Source organism: Chrysochloris asiatica, unplaced genomic scaffold (assembly GCF_000296735.1).
Source record: "Chrysochloris asiatica unplaced genomic scaffold, ChrAsi1.0 scaffold00163, whole genome shotgun sequence".
Taxonomy (NCBI): domain Eukaryota; kingdom Metazoa; phylum Chordata; class Mammalia; order Afrosoricida; family Chrysochloridae; genus Chrysochloris; species Chrysochloris asiatica.
This window is the reverse complement of record NW_006408681.1, coordinates 925,579-942,702: the sequence shown is the minus strand read 5'-3', so window position 1 is coordinate 942,702 and position 17,124 is coordinate 925,579. Positions and strand designations below refer to the sequence as shown.

The window sequence follows — 17,124 nt, the reverse complement described above, 5'->3', positions numbered from 1 at the left end:
GGTGGTGTTTTGACAAACACAAACCTTAAGTCATCAAGGAGACTGCCCTTAGATTTGGAAGGATCATGGCTCCCTAAGAAGCACTTTATAGCAAGGAGCTTGAGAACACAGACTGTGATCAATCACATGTTTGGTGTTTAAGTTTGAAAAACAGGAGAAAGATGAGGCTTTCTGCTCCCGCAAAGATTTCCATCTTCAGAAATCCTATACAGGGTCACGGTAAGTCAGAACCACTTGACAGTACTTTACAAGAAGCATGGGAAATTATCGATATAAATTGGAGCTGTTTCATAAGCACTGGACTACACAAGGTTGGAAATTGAAACCTATCAGTTGCTCCTCAGGAGAAAGATGAGGCTGCCAGCTCGCATAAAGGTTTATGATCTCAGAAACCCTATGGAGCAGTTCTGCTTTTTCCTATAGGGTTCGCTATGAGTCAGAATTGACATGACATAGTGGGTAGGGTTGGGTTTGATTTTGTAGGCGTATAGCTATTCTGCTAATTTCTGTAGAAGTTACAATGATGTGAAATACAGATCCTATCTCCCAAAGAGTAACTATCAAGGAACTATTAGAATATATGTGTAGAAAGAATTAATGATTATATCTTTATATCTTAAGCTCTTTTTATCATAAAATCCCATGAAACTGATTTTACTGATATTTAAAAACATAGCTATTCTTTCCTGGTGTCCCAAGTTAATACACATAAAGTATAGATACACTGTTCTGAATCTTATAGAACTAGATAGGGTAATAAAACATTAAATAATATAAAGAATCTACTATTTTGCACAGTTTTGCCATGGAAGGAGAGACTGTGAGGCACAAATCTCTTTATAGGCTCTTGGAGACCACTAGATTGTGCATTGGTGTGCAGGAAAGGTAACAAATGAATTGTATATAAATAGCTATAACTTCCAGGAAGTGTTTGTGGGAGAGCATTTTCATTCACTTGTAATAAAACCAACAGGAGCCGTGTATTCTGAATCCTGCAAATGTTTTATTTCCATTTGCTTTTTACAGTATGAAGCTATTTTCAGTGATTCATTTTGTGATAAAATAGGCATTTTCAATAAAGCCAAAAGTCATTGGGAGCTCAGGTAAATTAATCTCATTTAGAAAGAAGCTTTGCAATAAAGCATGTTGCTTTAATATTGAAATGTTGTAAAAAATAATAAAGTTTCTTCCTTTATCATAATAAGATTTTTTTACACTTTAAAAATAAAAGTTTTATTTTAAGAGGCACATATTAAACTACACCACTGTCAGGGGCCTATCTATCAGAAGGTAAATATAGAAAAAGAGAGGATTTAATTATTATTTTTCTTACAGTTTGAGCTTTTTTTCTCATCTGGATTCCTTTTTAATTTTTGTTTTGTTTTGATGAAAATGTACATAGCAGAACATGCACACCATTTTAACTATTTTTCCATATACCATTAAATAACTTTGATGACACACTACCTGTACTTTGAACACTTTCATACTACATATTCCCATGAATCCAGACTGGGTCAAACTTTACAAAACAACTCCATCATTTCATCAAATGAATTATAAGGGAAAAACTGGAGATAGATGGAAACATTTTAGGAGACTTGGAATGTTGTTCTCGAGGTTAGATCATTTGGCTCCCATCTCCTAGGCTCCTCCTTGGCTCTCAGGAATAACTCAGGCTAGTTAGTCTCTTTCCTTCCCTGGTAGTCTGTCTTTTTCATCTGTAAAATGCTGGGATTTGACCATGTGATTTCTAATGTCATGTCAAACTATGGAATTCTAAAAATTTTAGTAATAAGTGCATTCATTTGAGGTAACCCTACACTAGACCCCAGCTCTGTTTTATTTAAAGTGAACCACCTTCAAGGGCTTGGCCCACCAATATAGCACAATGGTAACGTCACAGGTTCAAGAATCACACAGCCTTTTACATCACTGTGTCTGTGAAATGAACAACTTACCCTAATTTTCTTATCTGCAAAACAGAATAATATGGCCCTGACCTCATAGAGCTGTTGTGAGGATTAAATGAAAGGAGACATAGAAAGTATTTAGAGCACACACAAACATACACAGAAAAGAGAAATTTCAAGATGCATGAGTTTGCCTCAATGTATGGACTAGATTTAGATCTGTTTTAAATAAAATGCAAAAAAAAACCCCAACAAGTTATTGCATTTTGGAATCAATTTTAAATGCCAATACTGGCTGCATATTAAAGAATAATTGTTCATTTTCAAAGATACTATGTCAGTATTTGGGCTATGTTGATTTTTTTCTCAAGAGTCCTCAGTTTCTAAAAAAACTTGTATATTGAAAGGTTTAAAGATTAATTGGAAAGAAGTCCATTTAATAAATAAGTGTTTGGAGGTAAAATCATATAACTCTCTCTCTAGCCTTATTTCTCACAACACTTTCAAGTTCCAGCCACTGCAAACTCCTTTTAGCTCATTGAGTGCACCATGCGCCTTACTCACTGCATCCTTTGCCCTAGAGCCCTTCTCCACCACCATCTCTCAACTGACATTGTTCATCATTCCACACTCAGTTCTGATGTCCCTGTACTCTGGGAAGTCTATCCTGATAGTCCCTTCACTACATCGATAACCACACTGTGTTGTAATTGTCTGTTTATTTATTTTAAAAAAGCTTTTATTGTGAATTGTGTGGTAATTTACATAGGAGAACATCAGTTTTGCACTCATCCTGTCGTATTTAGTTTCATTGCAATGATTACATTCGCCTCCATGCATCATCATTCAACAGAATTTGCTTCCATTCCCCATTTTGTTTGTTTTGACGTACACAAAAACACTCAGGAATACAATCATTTAAACAACCAAAGGACACATTCTATAAGGCTGCCTCCTGGCTGCCAGCACACAGCCTTTCTTTTTCCAGGAGTTTAGAGTCCTCAGCTGCTCAATGTCTCCATGTCCTCATCTTTGCCTCCATCTCTGGTGTCTCTGATGCTCTGTATAGGGTCCCACATTCTGCTCATGCGTTTCTCCCTTGATGGTCCTAGGGTCCTCTGTTCCTGTGATGTTGAATGTACTGTTTATTTTTGTGTTTCTTTCATTAGACTATGACTTCTTTTTTTTTTTTTTTTTTTTCAGGACAGTGATTTTGTCCTTTATATCTAAATTCTCTAGAATTAGGAGAAGTGAACAGTAGGGATAACAGGTGGAGATGGTTGCTATAGTTCAAGAAGATGATGAGAAACTGGACTAAGACAGTGGTTATAGGAATAAAGAGTGATAAATGCAAAGCGTAGCCAAGATTAAGAGTCTGGAGAGTATACATGCCTCACCAGGCGTGTGGGGGAGACATTCTTGTGGCGACATTGTCTGAAGTTTATTATAACATGGTTCTGAAAAGCATTGTTGTTAAACGCCGTCAAGTCAGTTCTGACTCATAGCAACCCTGTATTGATTGGGTTTCCGAGGAACAACTGGTGGATTTGAACCACAGTCCTTTTGGTTAGTAGTCCAATGCTTATCCTGCAGTGCCACACCGGGAGTCCGTAGTTAGTATTTAATCATACAGTGCAGCATAATTTAGTCAAAAAGCACTGAATTCAAGACCAAAAGCTCAGAGTTCTAGTCCCAGCTCTGTCAGTTATTATCTTTATGACCGTAAGCAAATCATTTACACTCTCTAAGTCTAATGTTTCTCTACTTTTAAAAAAAGGTTTGGTAATACTTTCTCCACCTTCCAGTTAAGATACATACCCAAAACTATGTGGACATGGCCAGTGAAGCCTTAAGCTGCTCTGTAGATAAAAGCGTCGTTAATGTTTCCTGGAATCTGTCTGCAGATACGAAGTCAGCTCTATCAGGAGGAAGAGTACCATAGCTCTGAGCAGGAACGAATGAAGAATGCAATCTCTGACCTAACAGCGGAGCTTCATCAGAAGGAAATCACTATAGCAACTATCATGAAGAAAGCTGCCCTTCTGGAAAAACAGTTAAAAACGGAATTAGAAATAAAAGAAAAAATGCTAGCAAAACAACAGGTATGCAAGCAGGCAGGACGGTAGCTGCCTAGGTGACACTCTTGATCAGTACCAGTAGTAGCCTTCATTACTGACGGTGAATGGTATTGCTTTTCTCAGCATTGTTTCTAAGACTAGCATTGCAGGAATGCTTTGTGGCATTACACACACAAATAAGTGATGGTACAAGATGAATTAAACTCACTCTAACAATTCCCTGTAGTCAATATTTGATCACTTCACGTAGTATGTTCTAGTCAAAGATTTCTCACTCCATAGCTTCTTTTCTATAATCATTTTTATCTTTTAAAAAAATCTATACTCCAGGGAATGGAGTATAGATTTTTTAAAAGATAAAAATGACGCTTCCAACTGCCCCATCTCATATAGTTATTTTAGAATTTTAAAAAATGAATGTTGAAGCATGGAAGCCAGCTCCTATTTGGTACATGGGAATAACAAGGATTGTAATATTGTAACATTGCTACTGTTACATACTGCAAAGTAATTTCCAGAGTCATCATTCCCCTCTCCTTTTTTTCCCTTTTCCTTCCCTTTCTCCTCTTTTCTGCATCCTTCCTCCTTTTCTTCCCTTCCCTTTCGTCTTCCTTCTCACTGTCTCTCTCTATTTTTGTTGTTGTGTGCCATCAAGTTGGTTCCAAGTCATAGCGATTGTATATAGGGTTTCCGAGAAGCAGTTGGTGGGTTTGAACCACCAACCATATGGTTCACAGTCAGGTGCAGATCCTATAGTGCCATACTCATCATCAGATTAGTGAGCGCCTATTGAAAAAATAGGATTTTTCTGCTTCTTTCCCCAAGAGCCCTGACCATTAGCTTTGTAGGCAAATGAGGGTCACTGTAAAGCTATTTAGACCCTTTTCAATATAAAAACAGAAAACATTCAGCTTTTACCCAAATGTAAGCTTTACACTAATTCCTTTAAGCATCTTAGTTATTTATCTATGCTGCTATAATCGAAATATCACAAGCAGGACGCTTGAACAAACAAAAATGTATTTTCTCACATCTTAGGAAACTAAAGAGCCCTGGTGTGGCGCTGTAGGTTAATGCGCCAGACTGCAAAGCTGTTTGAACTGCAAGGTCGTGGTTCAAGTTCACCAGCTGCTCCTTGGAAACCCTATACAGGATCGCTATGGGTCAGAACCAACTTGACAGCACTCAGCAACAACAACAACAACAACAATAAAGAGTCCTGGTGTAGTGCTGTAGGATGAGCACTGAACTGCTAACCACAATATCAGCAGTTCAAACCCACCAGTCACTCCTCAGAAACCCTCTACAGGGTCCCTGTTTGTCAGAACCAACTTGACGACGGTGCTTAGCAACAACACATTTCTGAAACCTGGGTGTTAGCTCTAGGAGAAGCCTTTCTTTTTTGGTTGGCTTTAGGGGAAGGTCCTTGTCTCTGTCTTCTCCTTTCCTTGGCTCATCCGTGATCTTCCTCCATCTCTGCTTTTTTTTTTTTTTTTTTGCTGCTTGATTAATCTGTTCTTTTTATCTCTCAAATGAGATTGGTTTAAGACATACCCTTCACTAATACTGCTTCATTAATGTAACAAAGAAAACTCATTACTAAATGAGATGATGTTGCCATTGTTGTCAAGTGCCTTCAAATAGGTTCCAACTCACAGTGACCCTGTATAGAGTTTTTGAAGAGCTGCTGGTGAGTTTGAACCACCGACCTTGCAGTTCAAACCAACATATATTGTTGTTGTTAAATGCCATTTAGTCAGTTTCATAGCAACCTTATATAGGGTTTCTGAGAAGCAGTTGGTGGGTTTGAACCGCCAACCTTGTGGTTAGTAGTCCAGTGTTTATCCAACAGAGACATACCAGGACTCCAGTCACAGGTATAGAAGGTTGAGATTATAAGATATTTTTGAGAGCCAGAGTTCAGTACATAACAGACAGGATGGTAGCATTGAAGGTACCTACATAAACCAAGCCCACTGCTATCAATTCAGACTCTTAGTGACCCTGAACAGGGGTTCGGAGACTATAAATCTTTAGAAGAACAAGAAGCCTCATCTTTCTCCTAAGGAGCAACTGATAGGCTTGAATTGCCAACCTTGCAGACTGGACTGGTTAACAGCCCAGTGCTTATCCTACAGCACTCACAGGGCTTTCTTTAGGGAAGAATATTTTACATCAGGTATTAACAATGATCTGGGTAGTTAGAATATCAATGATTTTTATTTGCACCTTTACACTCTTCTGTAATTTCTAGGTTTTTTGTAAGTGAACATGTATTTTATAATTTAGGAAACTAACCCTCTTTAAGGGAGGTATTTTATGTAAAAAGAAGTCTAAATAATTGAAAAGTTAGATATACTATGCCTACATATTATCAAGAAGAAGAAATCAAGAAAAGAATAATAAATTGGGAGACAAAATGAAAGTGTCACAATTTTAAAACAGAAAATTTGACAGCAATATTAGAAAGAATAAAATATATAATTAAATATGAAAGTCATAAATTGTGTTTTATAAAAATTAGGTAGTCTAAAAATGTAATGGACAGTGTTATTCGAATGTGTTTAAAATTGTGATTGTCTTGTGATCATTTTATACAATAGAAAATATAAATGAGAAATGGAATTTTAGAATTGGAAGGAAAAAAAGTCAATGAGTCATTGTTATTAATCATCGATTTTTAAGTTGGCATTGATACAGGATAAGAGAGTAAATTGGGCCCTGCCAGAATTTTTTGATAGGGTCGTTGTTGTTGTCAGGATCAGTTCTGACTCGTAGTGACCCTATACACAACAGAACGAAACACTGCCCAGTCCTGCACCATCCTCACATTATTACACTTGAGCCCATTGTTGCTGCCACTGTGACAATCCATCTAGTTGGAGGTCTTTGTCTTTTTTTGTTGGCCCTCAACTTACCAAGCATGATGTCCTTTTCCAGAAACTGGTCCCTTCTGATAACATGTCCAAAGTAGGAGTCCTGATGTAGTGCTGTAGGATAAGCACTTAACTGCAAGGTCTGTCTGAACCACAAGGTCAGTAGTTCAAACTCACCAGTTGCTCCTTGGAAACTCTATACCATCTCAACAGCACTTAACAACAACATGAGACATGAAATCTCACCATCCTGGTTCCTAAAGAGCATTCTGGCTGTACTTCTTCCAACACAGATTTGTTGTTTGTTCTTCTGGCAGGCCTTGGCACTTTTAATATTCTTCTCCAACACCACAACTCAAATGCATCAATTCTTGTAAGGACTTCCTTATTCATTGTCCAACTTTCACATGCATATGAAGTTATTGAAAATACCATGACTTGGATCAAGCACACCTTAGTCCTCGAACTGACATCTTTGATCTTGAACACTTGAAAGAGGTCTTGGGCAGCAGATTTCCCTAATGCAATACGTTGTTTGATTTCTTGACTGCTGCTTTCATGAGTGTTGCTAGTGGAGCCAAGCAAAATGAAGTCTTTGAGAACTTCAATCTTTTCCTCATTTATCATGATGTTATTTACTGGTCCAGTGGCTAGGTGTAACCCAAGAACTGAATAAGAACCCTTGATTCGTGCTGATCATGACTAAGAAAAGTGTTTCTGTTCACCAACACTTCAAATATATTTGTATTAACAAAAAAATAATTTGAATATAATTATAAATTTTTAAAGTGAATTTTACATTTGCCTTTAACCTACTAATCTTTTTTAGGTCTCAAATATGAAATACAAAGCTGTCAGAACTGAAAACACACATCTGAAAGGAATGATGGGAGATTTAGACCCCGGACGATACATGGTAATATGCTGAAATCATTCAGTAAATTGAACAAAGAGATTATTTAGTTCATCAAGATTTACCCAGACGCCATTTACTTCCTACATGTTATGTTGCAGGAGCTACAGTGGCAAATGATCTTGCACTTCAGTTTAATTAACTTTTTTCCTCAGGTTACAATATGTGAATTTTTGGTTTTAGTCCCTTTGTTTGGTTTTTTTATTGGATTGGGCTCAATTCTAATCATTTCCCCAAACATGTCAAATGTGTTTTTTATCTTTTGCTCTTGTGTTTCTTCAGAAATCCTACTTGGCCCCATTCCAATGTTATCCAGTCCTTTCATAAAACTGTCCCTGAAATTCCAGTCTAAATGAACTATGGGCCATGATATTATTTTAAAAATTTTAAATAAAACAAATTAAAAAAAACAGTGTAGTCAAGTCTACCCCAACTCCTGGCCACCCAATGTGTCAGAGTAGAACTGTGCTTCATAGGATTTCCGTAGCTGAGTTTTTGGAAATAGGTCATCAGTGTGGTATTAGTAATAAATAGAAATGTTTACTCACGAAGAACACATAATTAATTAATTGAATTATAATTTACATACTGGAACTTTCAATGAAGTCTTTAAAAAATGTTTTGCTTACTTCCCATCCCCCCTTTTCTCTAGCCCTCCATCTACATCATAACCCATCTACCACATAACCCAGGTTAACTACCCAGTATGTAGTATTTTGTACTTTGCCACTCAACACATTCACACACATCTATTGAGGGTATTTTATCAATTGTATCACACTATACACCTATCTTTCTGTTTTCACACAACACCACCCTTGGAAGTCATTCAGAGTCAGTTGGTTTAGGTCTCTTTCATTCTTTATAATGACTTAATCTTCCATAGTGTTGTTAATGTTGTTGTTAAGTGCCATCAAGTCAGTTTCAACCCATAGCGAACCTGTCTAGGGTTTCCGAGGAATGGCTGGTGAATTTGAAATACTGACCTTGCAGTTCAAACCAACCCTGCAGTCAAGTGCTTATCATACAGCGTCACACCAGGACTCCATCCATATATGAGGGGGCTTCCAAAAATTCATGGGAAAATATCATTATTTTTCAATTCTGTCTGCCTACAAGGGTGCTTCAAAAAGTTCTTGGGAAAATGGAATTAAAAGATAATGGATTGACACAAAATTTTGCCTCCACCCACCCTATAGAGTGTGTGTGTGTGTGTGTGTGTGTGTGTGCGTGTGCATCTTTGAATAGCTTTCTTGGAGTGGGATATTCTAAGGGCATGTGAGTGTTTTCATTTTAATACCCATTGTCAAATCATGTTTCTACTATAACTGTAGGAAGATGCCTTTTCTTTCACCAAATCCTATACATGGTCAGAACCGACTCGCCGGCACTTAAGAGCAACAACAATGGTAATAGGTGTTCCTATTCTTTTTCATTGCTGTCATTCTGATGAGTATAAAGTGAAATCTCAATAGTATTGTAATTTGCATTTGCACAGGTTAGCATCTTTTTGTTTATTTATTGGCAACATGTACTAATACAAATTACTTACATCTTCTGCTCATTCTTCTGTTGGATTCTTTGTCTTTTAAATCTGTTGTTAGGAACTTTGTTTATAATACCTTTTTCCCACAAATAAGCTTTTAACTTTTATTTGCTAAACATGTGTCTTTTTGTTTATAGCTTCCTAGCTTCCTTGAATAACAAAATTCCCTCTACTTCCAAGTGGTATGTGTTGTTGTTACTGTTGTTAAGTGTTGTTGAATTGCTTCCAACTCATAGTGACTCTGTATAGGGTTTCCAAGGAGCAGCTGGTGAGCTTGAACCACCAACCTTATGGTTCAAACTGACCTTGCAATCCAGCGCATTAACCCGCAGTGCAATACTAGGACTCCAGGTGGTATATATAGTGTCTGAAGTTTTCTTCAAAATTTCTGTATTTTTCATCTATGTTTTTATATTTTAATATATTGGCTTTTCCATCTGAGTTTTTAGTCTATTTGAATTGTAGTTTTGCTTATATTATATGATATAAAACCAATTTAAAATTTATATGAATATTATACTCAAATTATACAGTGTCTCCTGATAACTTCTTGCTGGGTTCTATTTGGAACTGAATTAAATTTATATTGTTACCTTTGAGAGAATTGACATTTTTTTACGATAGTAAATTTTTCCATCCAGTAATATGACATCACTTTTCATTTCTTTGTCCTATTTTATATTCTTCAATAAGATCTTACAGTTTCCTTTGTATGTGTTCAGTAGCTTTCTTTTTAAATTTATTCCCAAGTATCGTATAATTCTTGTCACAATGGTGAATGGAGCATTTTCCTTTTTCCACATCTAAGAACTTATTACTAAAATTTTTTAATCTGTAGCAGGCTTTTTATTAGAAGTCTTTAGATTTTTTTTAAAGGGAAATAAGTGGATAGGTAGGGTGAGATGAGTATGCAGTCTAATCAACAACAAAAAAATAGTCTCTTCTTTCCCACTGTTTATATTATATTTGCTAAAAAACGATAAACTATTAAATTAATAAGTGATGGCTGAAAAAATCTGTCTAGTTTCTGATTTTAATTTAAATTCATTTAGATTTTCCTGTCTAGGATAATATTTGTTCTTGATTTATGGTTCTTATGGGGCGCTATGGATTAATGCGTCAGACTGCAAAGCCATTTAACTGCAAAATTGGCAGTTCAAGCTCACTAGCTGCTCCTCGGAAACCCTATACAGGGTTGCTATGGGTCAGAACCAACTTGATGGCACTTAACAATGGCATTACACTTAACCTGTTTCCTTTTTCCTATTTTACTTAGAGTTTTTATTAAGAATGACTGTTGTTGTTAAGTACCGTGGAGTCGGCTCCGACTCATAGTGACCCTGCACAGGGTTTCCGAGGCTGTAAATCTTTACGGGAGCAGAACACCTCATCTTTCTCCGTGGAACTGCTAGCAGTTGCCTGTTAGGTAGTATCAAATGCCTTTTCAGCATCTATGACATCATGTGGTTTTTCTTATTCAGCTTGTTAATGTGCAATAGACCATGGTTAACACATTTCCTGATATTGATCTACCTTTGAATTCCCTGAATAAACATTCTTGCTCATACTCCAGCAATTTTGACACATTACTAGGTTCTGTGTCATCATATTTTATTTGGAATTCTCTCCATATTCCATGGCTTCCATAATCTGCCCCACCCTACCTATCTACCTGTTTTCCTTAGTGACCTAAAGAAGCCCTCTGCTTGAACTAGATGTGTCTTAGTGTCCTCTGCGTACGTGATACTCATTGTATGCTCCTTATTGCTTCCGAACCTTCACTCATGCTTTTCCTTCTACCATAACATGGCACCTCTCTTCTCCTGGCTTGGCTCTGCTAATGCTTCAAGTATTTCAGAACAAACTTTACAAGTTATGTTAAACCTTCCCTGATTGTTCTCTCTTCTGTAAAGTGTTCTTTCTCAGAGTCATCATAATATCATTTACTTATCATTATAATGAGTTCTGGTAACATATGGTTACAAGTCGGGCTGCTAATCTCAAGGTCAGCAGTTAGAAACTTCCAGTGGTCCTGTGGGAGAAAGATGAGGCTTTCTGCTCCCATAAAGATTTACAGCCTCAGAAACCCTATACAGGGTCACTCTGAGTCAGAACCGACTCCACGGCACATCACCACCACCACCAGTGGCACGGTGGTTAAGTGCTCTGCTGCAAACAGAAAAGTCAGCAGTTTGAACTTACCAGTGGCTCTACGTGAAAAACAAGACCTGGGGATCTGCTCCTGTACAAATCATAGCCTAGAACGACAGCGACACAAGATGGCAGCCACCATGGGCTCGGGAGTAGAAGTCCCTCACAATTTTCGACTGTTGAAAGAACTTAAAGAAGGCCAGAAAGGAGTAGGAGATGGCACAGTTACCTGTGGTCTAGAAGATGGCAAAGACATGACACTTACAAGATGGACAGGGATGATAATTGGGCCTCCAAGAACAATTTATGAAAACCGGATATACAGCCTTAAAATAGAATGTGGACCTAAATACCCAGAAACACCCCACCTTTGTAAGATTTGGAACAAAAATTAATATGAATGGAGTGAATAGTTCTAATGGCATGGTGGACCCAAGAGCCATATCAGTACTAGCAAAATGGCAGAATTCATACAGCATCAAAGTTGTCCTGCAAGAGCTTCGGTGCCTAATGATGCCTAAAGAAAATATGAAACCCCCTCAACTACCTGAAGGACAGTGTGACAGCAATTAATCAAAAAGAAAAGCCACAGGCCCTCCCCTGTTACCACCCCCATTCGATTTAGGCAGTCTTCATTTTCCACAGTAAATATTCTAGATATGTCTTGTAGACCTCAAAGTACTGGAAAGGAAGCATCCATTCAAGGGCAAGTTATCTTAAGATATTGTAAATGATACTAATTTTATGTCCATTTGAAATATATAAGTTGTGCTATAACAAACAAACAAAAAATTCTAGCCTAGGGTCCTCTATTTTGGAGTTCTAATTTGTCTAGTAGACACTGTGAGTGTGAATCCAGTAGTCAGCATACAGCAGCGTCACAGCACAACACTGAAATTACCCATTTACTTGTCAGCTGCCCGTTCCTTGTGAACATATTGAGGCTCATTGACGACAATTAATGATCCTGGGTTTTCCATTGTACCTTAGCCCTTAGTACAGGGCCTGGGTATAGGAGACTGGGGGAAAAAAATTATCAGATTAGTGAACAAGTAAATGAGTTAATGTTGCATGAATGACTCCTCTATATATCTTCCATCTGTGTGCTTTATCAGATGATCTAGATTAAATTTTATCTCCTTCATGAATTCATATCCAGTTACTCTGTTGTTGTTGTTGTTAAGTGCCGCAGAGTGGGTTTTGATTCACAACAACCCTATATATACAGATTTCAAGGAGCAGCTAATGGGTTTGAACTGCCAACCTTATGGCTAGCAGTTCAGTGCTTACCCTACAGCACCAAACCAGGACTTCCCATTTACCCTAGGCTGCATTTATTTTCCTTTCTTTAGCACTAAGTTTTGAATTGTTTTGTTGTTTTTTTAGTTGTTTAATATATTTATATTTTGTCTATAAGTCATAGACTTCTTGATAGTATATTTATATATTATATGTGATACTTTTTATTATATGCTATGTATAATGGACTCCTGATGTGATGCTGTAGAATCAGCACTGAACTGCGAACCATAAAGTAAGCAGTTCAAACCCACCAGCTGTGAATCAGAACCAACTTGATGGCACTTAACAACAACAACATCTTAGCATACAATACTGTCTCTCATAGGATAATATCCATGTAGGAAGACCAGATAATACCATGCTAAAGTTGGAAATAAAGAGGAAGGATCAATAATTGGAAAATATGGCCTTGGTGATAGAAATGATGCTGGAGATTATATGATAGAATTTTGCAAGACCAACAACTTGCTCATTGCAAATGCTTTTTTGCAACAACATAAATGGACTCCACTATATATCTATACACATGGACCACACCAGATGGAATGAACAGAAATCAAATTGACTACATCTGTGAGAAGAAACTGGAGAAGCTCAATATCATTAGCCAAAACAAGGCCAGGGGCAAGTTCAGGCTGAAGCAGAAGAAAATTAAAACAAGTCCGAGAGAGCTAAAATTTGATCTTGAATATATCCCACCTGAATTTAGGAAAACCCCTAATGGAGTGACACAGTGGCAGCAATGATGGGCTCAATCACAATTGTGAGGATGGCACAAGACTAGGTAATGACATTGGCTGCTATATTTCCCCTCACCCCTGCCCCAATGTGTCAGCACTGTCCCTATTTCTACCCAGCCTTCCTGTTTCCATCCTTCCAGTTTCTCTACCCCTTCTTGCATTCTCATCTTTGCTTTGGGGCAAATGCTACCCACTTGGTCTGTATAGTTGACCCTTCTAGGTCAGTGAGTTTTTATGAATTATACCACCAGCAGTTTAAGAGCCTTGAGTAAATTATCCGTGGAAACCATTTACTAATGCCATTAAAGAGATTACCAAACCCTTCTCTTATCTCACTTTCTACATGACATATTCTCAGTCCCAATACCTGAGTTCATACCTGTCATGTCAACTCTGGCTCATGGCAACTCCATGTGTGTCAAAGAACTGAGTTCCCCAGGGTATTAAATGGCTGATTTTTTGGGGGGGGGGGGGAAGTAGATGATCAAGACTAGGGCAACTGTGGCTGGACTGAAACATTTAGCCTTAAAATTAGTTAGTAGCTGAGCACTTAAATCAAGGACTCCTCTGGTGTCATACTTGTTGCAGTATGATTTAACACATCATGATACTTAATAGTTTTCATTATCTTTCATACATGTTATTTTGTCAGTCTGACTTTATTGTATTTCCCATGAAGACATTGCCACTTTTTCATACTGAGATTACCTCTGTAGCTTTTAACACATACATATCCAAAATGTATTTGTATGAAGGTTGGTTCATTAGATATCATAAAAATGGATTGTCTTTGTTGTATGGCTTTCTATGTAATGCTTATTAAAATAGTTTTTAAAAATAAGGAGCTCTGGTAGCATAGTGGTTAAGAGTCGGGCTGCTAATCTCAAGATCAGCAGTTTAAAGCTGTCAGTCATTCCATGGGAAAAAGATGAGGCTTTCAGTTCCCATAAAGAGTTACAGCCTCAGAAATCCTATGCAGGGTCGCTGTGAGTTTGAACTGATTCCTTGGCCCACCACCACCACCATATTTCATATAGTGCTGTAATTCATCTAGAAAACCATCTATAATTGCTCTCTATTTTTGTATGTGTGAGGATTGAAATTGACTGATAATTGAAATAGCCAATCAACTTCCAGAAAAGAAAAATCTCAATTGCCTACTGAATAAAAGAAAAAAAGAGTCAAATACAATTATTTGCTTTTTAGGAATTTACAATTTATTTTGCCACTTATTTAGGACTCATTTGTTTAAAAATTTCATGAAGAAACTATATATCCTATTATGTGCTAAAATCCCATAGTTAGATAGTTAATTCTTTCTGAGATAATTGGAATGAATAAATAAAATAGGAATAAATAATTGATGTAGAAAGTTTCCCTCAGGCAATAAAAACAAAATATTTGCATCATTATTTTTAAATCTTGTACAATATGTGATATTCAGATAATGCTAAAATAATAGTTAATGTTTCCTTCTTCTTATTGTTGTTAAGTGCTATTGAGTCAGTTCCAGCTCCCAGCAACCTTGTATGGGGTTTCTGAGAATGACTAGTGGGTTTGAACTGCTGACCTTCAGTTAGCAGTCAAGTGCTTATCTCACAGCGTCACACCATGTCAAAATTAATGATCTGAAGATTGTTATTGTTATTAAGTACCATCGACTCATAGCAATAGTACTTAGGGTTTCTGAGGAGTGGCTGGTGGGTTTGAACTGCTGACCTTGTGGTTAGCAGTCCAGTGCCACACCAGTACTTTGATAAACATCTAGTGGGACACATTCCTGAATTAACTAGAAAAGTATTCATTTAAAATATGAAATGAAAATGACCCAAAACTTATAGTCAAGACTTTGAATATGCTCTTAAACATAAGTCATGTAAATACATTATGCATGTTATATTATTTAGGGAGAAAAGGTTTCAATCATTACTATTTACCTAATTACTTTAAACTAACACTGAGTGAAAGGAGTCACAGATGAAATCTAATTTTGTAGAAAAAACTTGAATACAATTTAAATTGAGCAGCAGACTGCCAAGAATTATATGTATTGACTAGTGGATGTTTTATTAGTAGTCAGATTTTTAACCTTATCCTGCACTTTTTCAACCAATATGCCACATGGATTTTTTTTAATGAAGGGCAAAATGTTATATGACGGTACTTCCTTCATATTTATCACAAATCTACCCTAATTTTAGAATACACTATACTTTTTCTCTTAAGGCAGAAGACTAAAGTTTGCATTTTTATTTGCACTAATGTATCTCCGCGGGAGAAAGATGAGGCTTTCTACTCCCGTAAAGATTTACACCCTCGGAAACCCTGTACAGGGTCGCTATGGGTCGGAACCGACTCGATGGCACTTAACAACAACAACAACAACAATGTATTTCAAATGAATAAATGTTGAGAAATCATAAAGGCAAGGGCCTAATAAGACTAGAAATCCCTTCAATGGCCCTTCTTTTCCAAAGGGACCCTGGCTTCTATGTCTAGTAGCATTGAAAAATATTGGATAGGATTACCCTCTTGGAGCATTTTCTTGCATCCAAAAGTGAACTCTCTCTAAATATTTATCAAATGTCTATCATTTTATGTGATAAACAGAAAATGTAGTAAACAGGTTTAGACTCTGAAGCAAAAAATAAAAATAAATAAGTAAGCATTTTTAACACAATGTATATAGTTTTAAACAATGTATATATCACTATTGCAACTAATCTTGTCGTGTAAGGATAATAAAAATTTGCAATTAGTAAAATGGAAAATTCATTCATTCATTGGATGCCAGCCATAGCTTATCAAATGACACTCAAAGCCTTCACTTTAGAAGCTTCAAGAAGAATGTTCTATGCTGTAATATTTTATAGTCTTATGGACTTTGCACCATAGAAATTTAGAGCGTCAAAAGAGATATTTTATTCATGTTATATGTTCTTCATGCTAAAATCCTACCCTTGTGAGAGCAGAGAACTATTGTTTAATCAATAGTCACACAGTGCCTGAATATTCAAATCACAGGACTAGAAAGACTATGGGGCACCTTAAAAACATTTTTATGAATTTTCATCTGAGAATATATCCTAGTTTTTAAAACTTTGTAGGAAAAAACGCTCTTCCTAGATATCTTCTTCCAGCATTTAACACTGGAAAGACAACACTGGAAAACACATCTTGCTCTAAACCTCTTATTTTGTGATTTAAATATATTTCATATTCTAATCAGAGAGCACATTAAAATTGGGTGGCCCTTACCATATAGTAAAACATTATGAAGCTACAACAGTTGGAACTGTGTCATGCAGACACGATTTTAGCTGAAGGTCAATAGTGTAGGATGGTCTAGAATTATGAATTTAGTATGAATTTATATGAATTTAGTATACTTGCATGATTTGTTTTATCACCAAACTGCAGGTAGTGAATATTTTAATCAGTATGGATGTTGGAACATTGATTACTAATTTTTAATCTCCTCTAGCATTCTATTCCATAATTAATTCCTAATAAACTAAAAAATTAGGTGTCAATATAATGAAGTAGTAAAACAGATAGAAGAAAACATAAATGATTATTTATTACCTTTGGAATATAAAGAAAAC

General features: G+C 36.6%; 1 protein-coding gene and 1 pseudogene across 1 annotated transcript in view; both read left to right on the top strand.

Annotated features, from left to right (window-relative positions):
* The window catches only part of CCDC67 (coiled-coil domain containing 67), a 144,461-nt gene that overhangs the window by 106,955 nt on the left and 20,382 nt on the right, over nt 1–17,124 (top strand). The window contains exons 9-10 of the mRNA XM_006871204.1: nt 3,818–4,015; nt 7,697–7,783. Coding sequence (XP_006871266.1) covers nt 3,818–4,015; nt 7,697–7,783 — 285 coding nt within the window. The remainder of the gene's footprint in view (nt 1–3,817; nt 4,016–7,696; nt 7,784–17,124) is intronic.
* On the top strand, nt 11,606–12,050 carry LOC102813865 (annotated as a pseudogene).